This window comes from Triturus cristatus, chromosome 12, assembly GCF_964204655.1.
Source record: "Triturus cristatus chromosome 12, aTriCri1.1, whole genome shotgun sequence".
Classification (NCBI taxonomy): Eukaryota; Metazoa; Chordata; class Amphibia; order Caudata; family Salamandridae; genus Triturus; species Triturus cristatus.
In genome coordinates, this window is record NC_140595.1 from 212914993 (window position 1) to 212925584 (window position 10592).

Below are 10592 nucleotides of genomic sequence, written 5' to 3' on the forward strand. Positions count from 1 at the left end.
TGCAACATTTTTACCTCCACCAGTGCTGCCATTCGTGCCTTAAACACGTCTTGCGTTTTTGCACGTGCTTCCTTTGCCCTTTGGGATTTGGTTGAGCTCATTCTTCCTTCTCTCCCGGAAGTACCCAGGGCAGACTTGCAGCGTCTTCTTCTTGATGGGCGTGGATTGGCACAATATTCCATTCATTCGGCCCTAGACGCTACCGACTCTGTTAGTAGGGCAATGGCACGGTCGGTTGCTTTGTGCCCCATGCGTGGCTGCTGGATAGTCGTTTCCCCGTCAACGTTCGGAGGCTCTGCGGGATCTGCCATTCAATGGTGTAGACCTTTTTGATTGTCGCGCTGATTCAGCCGTCTCCCGCCTTATGTCTGGTCTCCCGTGATTCGCTGGCCTTTGCGACCAAGCTTTGATTCGCTGGCCCTTGCGACCAAGCTCTCTTGGCTTTGTGAGCCTGTTTTGTCACACTATGTGTGAATTTATATTGCTTTGCTAAATAGGCAGAGTTGCCTTCCTTGTTTAGGACCTTGGGTTTATGACGTAATACCCAGATGGTCTGGGCGGATGTGCCGCCCTGTTTGCCTTGGTTGGTCCAGAAGAGGCCCCTTGCCGGGGTTAAGACTTACCCTAAGTGGGGTACTTAATAACGCACACTCCTGGGGAGTATTATTCACAGGGGATCTTTTATATATCACCCTGTCTTCTTTTTCTGCTGTGTGTGTCCCACATGTGGGTGTCGTCGTATGGCGCTAAAAAAGGTTGTGGTCTACGGTTCGCCGTAGTACTTTCAGGCATTGGCTGTTTTCCCCTTTTTACCGGCCACTGTCCCCTGGGAGCCTTGTTTGGTTACGTCCAGGCGTGGTTCTTCCACAACTGACGCCCTGTCTTGTTAGCGCCAGGGAGAAGTCGTAGCACGGCATGCTCTTCCTGTTGTGCGTGATGAAAGTGCACCCTGGTGTGATTCGCTTCCTAGGGTGTTTATGTTATTTCTCACGCTTCTGCGGTGCTGGTTCTACCCTTCACTATTCGGGTTGGGTATTACTTTCTTGTACTTCAGCCCTGTCTGGGCTTCTTCTTCTTAAAAGGGACATCTTTGCCCCATGTACATCTATGCTGTGCATTACATTATACACCCCATTTATGGCCACTTCCTCAACAGATGTTTTTTCCTGATGCATTCTGCTCAGGTGTTTTCCACACTTCTGCATTGGGTTCCTGCTGTAGCACTCTCAAAGGAGTGTTCTCTTCAGGCTACTCGCTTCTTGGGTCCCTGGGCCATTAGGATAGTCCTAAATGTTCCCACTATCGTGTCTGGTTCCACTTCTTCATCTGTCTACCGGAGGACGTTGACTCCTCCCGGGAGGGTAGATAATGTCGCTGCCAGCTCCGGACATTCCCCTGTCTATTTCTGCTTCCATTTAACTGTGGGTTCTTTCAAGTACCCAAGTCTTTCATCACGTAAAGCCTCCTTTTTGTGTTCTCACACAGCAGACTCGCGTAAACATGTCCCTTCCTGCGGTGTGTCTTTGTGCAGGTCGGCTCACCTGGCAAACTCATGTGTGGGTGTCCTGCTTGCCAGATACCCCTGCTTTTTTAACAGTTGCATACCTGCTAATGCATCCTTCCCCTCTGTGGCTGCTCATACTACCCTAAAAGGTGTTTTTTTTCCTATACCTCGAGTGGTTCTACCGTCCTCGAGGTATACTTAGGCATGTGGAAGACAGGAACATATCATTCTTCCTGTAGTTCTGTGTTGGGAACTTCTCATGGTTGCCGTCGGCCCTCTCTCATGTCTTGTGAAGGGGTGACTGCGTGCTGGAGTATATTGTGTTCCTGTTACTATGAGCACTTTCTGACCATTGGTCGCTATCCTGCCAATGCTATCCCACGTCTCTTAGCCGGTGCAGGTTCAATGGTGCTTGTTTCCATTGTTGTGCCTACTGGACCAGTATACGCTGACATCTGATTCTGCAGATCCATTGGACCCTAGGTTCAATTCTCATCTTGGCAAAGCCAAGACCTCTCACTTCTGCTCCGGCATTCTAGCTTTACGCTTTCTTCTCTCAACCCAGTATACATACAGGGTTTACCAGCTGTCTTGGACAGCTTGCGCTGCCCTTGCCTCCCATTGTTAACGCTGTTTTCAGGGCCTCCTGGTCTGGTGTGACTGCGCCGGCTTGCTGTCCCCACTGTATTTCGTCAACTTGCTGACGGCTATGTTCCCTCAGGAACTTGGTGGGGTTCAGTCGCAGACCCGCCTCCTCTATGGGTATGGCTTTAGTATCTATTCTAAGTTAAGGAATCTGCGGCTAGATGTCTCTATCAGATGAACGAGTTACTTACCTTCGGTAACAATGTATCTGGTAGAGACACAGCCTAGCCGCAGATTCCTTAACGCCTGCCCGTCCTCCCCACTCTGCAAGGACCTTTTCAGGTTGGGCTTCCTGCATTCGCCTCCCTCCGGCTGGATTTGTCTTTCTGCAGTATGACATCTTTCAATTCACTCCTACACAGAATAATTCATTCTGTTTTGCTTGCTCCACCCCGCTGTTCTCGTGAATGGGCGGAAAGCTCATATGTCGGGTGTCCTTTTACATCCCCACGCCCTGGGTTGTCTAGTGGGGGATTTACTTCTCTCCCTCCCTCTCCCCTCTCTCCCCTTCTTAATCACCTTGGGGTCTTTTACCTCCCTAGTGGCCCATTAGTTTGAAATCCATTGGCTCTACTCTGACCCTGTCTATGGGTGTCTTACTGGGGCTACGACGTCCCTTTCTGGTGCCATCTTGTGATGGATTGTCGTTGCTCATAGGTTCCAGACTTGTTGTCCTTTACAGTTCTCTATTATGGTTGCAGACTTCTGTCGTCTGCCACGATGTTTTTTCTCACATCTTCTTCTACCTAGTTTTCAATATACAGTGCCTGGCACTGTCCTTTATAGTGCTGTTTTTTCACCATTTGCTTTCTTTTGCATTTTCTATCTTTTACGCCCACTGTTCCCATATTCTCACAGTTTTTGGTGGTGGCTCCGCGTTGTCGCGCGAAATGTCTCTCCGACAAAAACTGACGTCAGCTCACCGGGAGGGGATATATGACTCCACTGACGTCACGTCCGTGGACGACGTCAGGGCGGAGCCGTGCGGTGCTGCTGCGGGAAATTTTCCGGATCCAGTCTGACACCTGGGGATATTCTAAGTCAAGGAATCTGCAGCTAGACTGTGTCTCTACCAGATACATCGTTACCGAAGGTAAGTAACTCGTTCATTACGCACTGATTAAAGAATAGTTTAGTACAAAACCTATATTTGAAAGGACAAACATGCAACTATTTTGGAATTCTCATAGCAAATTCTACAATTTACTCATTTCCTGCTGTTCTGACCCTTTGCAAAGTCTGTTGTTACTGCGCTTTAAAAAATGTGTTTCTTGATCAATTATAGGATTGCTTTGCTGATAAAACATAATAAAACAGCTCATTCTTTTAGTCCTGCATGATACCCTCTTGGTTTCAATATCTAGAAGACTTTTTGTAGAAGGAATCACCGCAGAGTGAGGGCTATATTTATCGAGGGATTGCGTCGCTTTTGCACCACTCATTTTGATGCAACCCCTAAGATGCGATTTATCAAGCCACGCAAGTCCCACTTCAGTGGCCAGAGTGGATTGCAAAAATCTGGAGTAATGCAACTCTGCGCAAATCGCTGCGTTGTGTTACTCTGTCCCAGGGAGGCTTTCCAGGGTGTTCCCATGCAACACCCATGGATTTTGACACTTTTCCTGATTTCCCATCACTGGTAGACCTCGAAATGCACCAAAATTCTATGCTTTCACAGGAGAGGCATACCGAGGAGTAATATCTTTATTTCTCCTTGTTACTTTCTCTTTCTATCTGTGCTGCACTTTACAGCACACATAGAAAGAGGGAAATGCCTTAAGGGATCGTTTTTGTGCAGGTAGGTGCCCCTTCCTGCACAAAAATAATCCTGTGTGCAATGTAGGCAACCTTGCACCATGGTGCAAGGGTGCCTGCCTTGGCGCTATGCCGCATATTGTGCACCAGAGCTGGGAAACGCAGGAATCCACCATATTGTGGAAAATACAGATAAGTCATGTCCTTTCCCTATAGCGCAGTGCAGCAATGTGACTTCCTGCAGCGCACTGCAATAAGTTTTGATAAACATGGCCCTGTAGGTCTGGTCTCAAAGCGAAGAGCAGAGAAAAAGAAGAGCCTGGTGCATAGACCTACACCACCACTAGGGCAACAAATGCCTACGATGCTAAGGGTAGAAGGGTAGAGTCATCCTAGCTTCGCCCCTCCCCATATGTAATGCATGCCTTACCACTTGTTGCGTGCATGGTCACATTCTAAATAATTTCTTAATGCAATCAAGGGTGGAATGCAAGGCCCTGCAGCTGCTCTGGTGCATGGGGCCCACAACACTTTAATGGCCCCGACCTTCAGGGAAGCCCCACTCAGCCAAGGGCCAATGAATATCTGTAAAACATGGGAGGCTCAGGGGGCCCTCATCGCATTCTACAGGGGGAGGCATCATTTTGTTATACTACTGAATGCAATGGACATCTCTCATTGCCAGTCCAGGCTTGTCATAAGCTTTTCCGGAGTTGGGAGCCAGTGGCCATATTTATCAAGGTGTTGCATCACTTTTGCACCACGCAACGTGGCATTCCCATGTATCCACCCATATATTTTGGCAAAATTTTACTAAAATCAATAAACCTGGGTTTGCGCCAAAATGGTGCAACTACCCGACCTATGTGTCACAAGGAAAAATGTCTATATTTCTTCTCGTTACTTCCTCTTTGTGTGTGTGCTACATTTTGAAGCACACATACAGAGTATTATGCCTCTAATGATAATTTGTGGACATGCTTCATTGCACAAGTGTGCCCGGTTTGGGGTGAGGCTTCCATGAGAGCCAGGTTCAGTGAGAATGGCAGGTCTTAGCCGGTGAACACACAGCATGAGCACCACATCAGCCAATAGCAAAGAGGCATTGTCTGTTAAGGAGAAATGCACGGGGATCAGGTGACGTTCTTGGAGCAAGTTCGGTATGTGGCTGCTGAAGGGTTGGTGCAGCCACACCTATGGTGTGTGAGCTACTCCAGGTGGGACAGAGAGGGCTGGGGAGGAGATGTCAATGTCTTCAATGTACCTGAGGATGCATCACAGATTCATTGAAATGTGCATGAGTACAAAGGTTACTGTGACATTTGCGTTGATGGTGGTAAGCGTAGGGAGAACATTTTGGATAAGACTAGGGGGGATATTCCCAAGAAAATGTCAAAGCGCGGAGCTGCACCAAATTTGGCAGTGCCGTGCCCCGAAATTTTCAAAACGCAGGGATGCACCATATTGACAAGAATATGGCGCACCCCTGTGTTTCCCCTAACACAATAAAAAAAACTGCATAGCGCCAGTGCAGGCACCCGGTCGCCATGTTGCAAGGGTGCCTGCCTGCAGGGACTATTGTTTATGTGCAGGAAGGGACACCTTCCAGCACATAATCAATCAATAATGGCGATTTGCACCTTCTGTGTGTGCTGCAGAATGCAGCGCTCATGGAATGGTGCAATGAGGAGAAATTATTCATTTCTCCTTGTTATTTGCTCTTTCCAACGCCTTTTTGGCGCAGGCTCAGCCTTGTAAATCTGGGGCAGCGTCAAAAAGCAATGGGTGTTGCAATGGAACACCCACAGCAACACGCTTCTTTGCCGCAAAGGACTGCGGCGGAAAGGGGCATATTTACAAGGTGATGTTAAGCCATCCAAAGTGGCTTAGCGCCACCTTGCAAATATGGAAAATGGCACTGCGCCACCGGAGTATCATAAAAAGTGACGCTCCGGTGGTGCAGAAGGCTTATAAATATGCCCCTGGGTTTGTCCATGGAAGGTGCCTTGTTACCACCCACAAGGTAGTCTTGGGTGCATGTTCTGAGCAGGAATTAGGATATGGATATTTGTTTTCTGAAAACGTTGATAGCGTGACAAAGTTTTCTGCCTATGAGCATATGTATAGGAAAATATAAATATATGTGTATGCAGCAAGAGCTTTTGGCCTTTTCTGATAATGCAGGTGGTAGGCGGAGAAATAGAGAAATTACTAAGGGCCCTACTAATGAACCGGTTTGTGTTGCTCTTGCACCATGTTGCATGGTGCAAGAGCAATGCATATCTTACATGTGATTTATGAAGTCATGCAAGGCCACTTTAAGAAGTCCTGAGTGGCTTTATAAATCTGGAGTAAGGCAACACATTGCAAATCCCTGTGTTGCCTTACTCCGCCCTAGGAAGGCGTTCCATGGGCATTGATTGGGTGTTCCTGCGCAATTTCCATGGTTTTTGAAGCATTCCCAGATTCTGCAGCACACATTTAAAGAGAAATATGCCTCCGGGGCTTATTTTTGTGCTGTAAGGTGCCCCGTCATTCATAAAAACAATCCTGCATACAACGCATGCACCCTTGCACCATGGCGCTTTGATTGTTGTTTGAGATACAGGCCTTTGATTGTTGTTTGAGAGACAGGCCCTGTGCTGTGCCCATTACGTGTGCTGTGAGTGGTGTCAGTGATGCAGTCACTTAGCTGTGCCAATAATATGTAGCTTGCAAAGTTTACATTAGGTGAACCATTAGCAGTGCCAATGACCATAGCCCTGTTTGTGGTTAGTAATGCGATCTATTGTCTTCTAACCCAATACTGAATGTATACATTGAAAGACTTTCAAGTCGCCTTACCTGAAGTGACACCTGCCAGGGCCACGATCCGGACACAGCTGGCTCGCCATTCACAATACGAGCATAGCCAGAAATGACAGGCCTAATGGAGGGAACACCACAGCCTGGGAAATGAAAATTAAAGGTTAGTGCTACTATACCAAATACCCAATGCAAATATATCTTCTAGGCTCCGAAAGGCGTTAAAAGGGCATGTCCGATATTAAAAATACCTATCAGAATGAATCCACTGTAAAGCTTTATACTCTACCTCTCATTTAGATAATGCAGAGCGTTCAAATTTCCTTTGTAGCTCATACAGTCAAGGTACTTTTTTGCTTGAATTCACAGGGCCATAGGTATAAGCGCGCCTTCTGGGCCGGCAGAGGTTTTGTTGTGGGATCCACAAAAGCCTGGAATAATCTTCCCCTTTATATCAAATCTATGCCAAATTTTTTAACTTTCAGGAAATCGCTAAAAACCTGGCTTTTTATGTCCTGCTAAAAATGTCCTTGGGTTCATTTCTTTTGAGGCCTTTCAGCTAGCGCCAAGACACCCATGGGCATTTGAGTGCTTAACAAAACTATCTAACATAACATAACATTTATGGTCTAGTTGCGCAGTGCAGTGCAACAAATTTGCCTGCTGAGTTGCACTGTGTGATAGGGAAAGGGCAGGAATGCGCCGTATTTAAACCAATATGGCACATTCCCGCCTTTACTCCTGCGCTGGCTCTCTTTTGGCTGTCTAGCACCAATGTAGGCACCCTTGCACCATGGTGCAAGGGTGCCTGGGTTGTAAGGAGGATTGTTTTGTCCAGGAAGGGGTATCTTCCTGCACAAAAACAATCCATTGAGGCGGGTTCCTCTTTCTATGTGTGCTGCAGGATTAAAAGAAAAAACGAGAAATAACCAAATTTCTCCTTGTTACACCTCATCTGTGGAGGTGTAGGTTTGTAGGTTTTTGGCACATTCCCAGGTCTACCACTACTGGTAAATCTGGAAAAGTATCAAAATCCATGGATATTGCTTGGGAACGCCCGCATGATTCCCATGGAAACGCCATCCTTGTGTAGAGTAATGCAACTTTGCAATTGGAGTTGAGCTGCATTACTCGAGATTTATGAAGCTACTTAGGGCCGTGTAAGGTGGCCTTGAGTGGCTTCATAAATTTCATTTTTAAGTTGTCGCTCCTGCACCACGTTGCTTGTTGCAAGAGCAATGCAAAGGGGCTCATAAATATGCCCCATCATGAAAGAACTGGAGTACAACACCAGTATTCAAAGAACGTGCCCTGCAGTGGTTGAGCTACACAAGCTTGGAAACAGGAAAATTGAAAGCTTAGGACAATGTTCATGTGAGGATTTAGACTGACAAACGTGTTTCTTTTAAACATATTAATATGATTTTACACTTCACCAGATAGAGCCTCCAGTCTTGTAAAAATAAAATCTCTTTTATACAGTGAAGAAGATTTATCAACACTTTGAGCCATGTTTATGGCAAAGTCACACGCAGCGCTGCAAGTTACCCTGCTGCACTGTGTGACAGGGAGAGGGCAGGAATGCACCATATTTAAAAGACTATGGCACATTCCTACCTTTCTTCCTGTGCTGGTGGCATTTTTGCAGCCTAGCACCAACACAGGCACCCTTGCACCATGGTCCAAGGGTGCCTGCGTTGTGAGGAGGGTTGTTTTTGTGCAGAAATGGCCACCTTCCTGCAGAAAAACAACCTCCTGAGGCTTTTTCCTCGTTCTGTGTGTGCTGCAGAATACAGCACAGATAGAAAGAGGAAGTAAGATGGAGAAATAAAGCGATTTATCCTTGTTACGCCTCACTTTGGAAAGTGTAGCATTTTGGTGCATTCCCAGGTCTATCAGCATTGATAAATCTGGGACTGCATCAAAATCCATGGGAGTTGAGCGGGAACACCCATGCAATGCCTTCGCAGGGCAGAATAATGCTAATTTGCGCTGCGTTGCATTACTTTGGATTTATGAAGCCATGCAGGGCTTGCGTCGTAAAGCGCGATGCAACCCCACTCAAAAACATGCCCCTTTGGGCCTGTGCGGTCATCAACATTGATCAAAAGCTGGCACAGTGTTGATTTGATATTTATTTTCTAAAACAAAACGTTTTTTGATCTGCAAAGTTGTCTAAAAGTGACGCAATTTATCACTTTGTGATGCTTTGCGTTACTTTGTGTCAAGCAGTCATTCCATGTGTGGTACATGGGGGTTCCCAGGCTCTCACTGACGTTAAAAAAGATTTGCATCAAAAAACATCAGTAGACATGGCTTTGCACCAAAATATAATGCCTCCTTGAGCCAGGAGTTAACTTGCAGAAATCTTGTTATTTCTCTAAACCTTTCAAACTTTGCATGTATGCTGATTGCACATCACACGTACAGTGTTTGAAAAGCTTTAAAGTATGTCTCAGCATAGTTTCTTGTAATTGAATGGTACTTTTTCAGTACAGAACCTATGCTAGACAACATGCACACATCCTTGCATACGTTGAAAAGGGGGAATGCCCAGTGCTAGGCATATTAAAAGAGCACCAACGCTAATGAAGAGAGAAGCAGTGCCATATTTAAGTAGATGTGGCACTGCCAAACTCTCTCTTACATTTTATGTCACATTTCAACTAAAGTTGCTGCTCAGCGTTGTGCTTGTAACTCCTTTTTACTATACATCATAAAGGCCTGCGAGTGTTACGCTCAGTTGCGCTGCACTGCAGGAGCACTGTGCAGGCGTTAGTAAATATACCCCTGTGGAAAATGAATTTTAATCAGCAAAATAGCGCATATCAAAGGTTTGGTTTACTTAACATACCAGGCCACATTATAAAACATGCTTGTTTAAATGTTGTGTACAAACATTGCGGCATATTTACAAAGAAATGAGGCAGCGCTGCAAGCAATTTAGCGGCACCACGTCATTTTGAAAATGCAGGGATGTGCTGTATTCACAAGAATACGACGGACCCCTATGGTTTCCCTTGTTCCAATGCTGAAAAAAAGCTGCCTAGCGCCAACGTAGACACCCTTGCACCATGGTGAAATAAAGATAATGAAGATATTTTTCCTCGTTATGCCTCACCTGGGAAGGCGTAGCATTTTGATGCATTCCCAGGTCTACCACTAATGGTAAATCTGGGAATGCATCAAACTCCATGGGTGGATGGCAGGGAACACCCACACTGCACCAATAGAATGCCTCCCTAGAGCAGAGTACCATAAGGCAGCGACTTGCGCTGCCTTGTGGTATTCTGGATTTGGCAATCACCGTAGAGGTGGCCTTGCGTAGCAGCGTAAATCTCATCTAGGTTTTGCATTGCACTTGCGTTACCTTCCATGGTGCAAGGGCAATGCAAAACATGACAAAGATGCCCCACTGTGTTTAGTAATATAACATGTTAGCACTGGGCTTATTTATCACCAAATAGATGCAGTGATTATGGACATCTCTTCATGGTCGCTCTTCCCTGGAACCGGAGGTGGTGTGACTTACCAGAGGCCGTGCCAAGAAGGGCGACACAGGCGAGGAGCCAGAGGAATGCCATGATGCTTCAAGTCTTCACCAGACACGATTGAAACATTAACATAAGGGCTTTTTATATCCGCCTGAAACCAGTCAAGCTCAGCCTCATGGGAAAAGGCCTTCAGGAATGAGGACTGGAAAATGTGACCAAGCAGCTTCATGCTATCTGCAGACCTTGGGGAGATAAGGATACGGGTTGCACGTTACCAGTTCTCTGAATGACAAAATGTGATAAGGTGTATTTCCACAGGAGAAGTCTGGTTTTGAGACAATTGCTCCTATGCATGGGCTGTGCTATGATTCCACTGCAGGCAGGCTATT

The 10592-nt window shown here is 46.3% G+C and overlaps 1 protein-coding gene across 1 annotated transcript in view; it reads right to left on the bottom strand.

Annotated features, from left to right (window-relative positions):
• Positions 1 to 10382, bottom strand: part of LOC146773098 (chymotrypsinogen 2-like) — a 29345-nt gene extending 18963 nt beyond the window's left edge. The window contains exons 1-2 of the mRNA XM_085637806.1: positions 10242 to 10382; positions 6749 to 6852 (exon numbers count right to left, since the gene is read on the bottom strand). Coding sequence (XP_085493932.1) covers positions 6749 to 6852; positions 10242 to 10293 — 156 coding nt within the window. The 5' untranslated portion in view covers positions 10294 to 10382. The remainder of the gene's footprint in view (positions 1 to 6748; positions 6853 to 10241) is intronic.
• Positions 10383 to 10592: the final 210 nt, after the last annotated feature.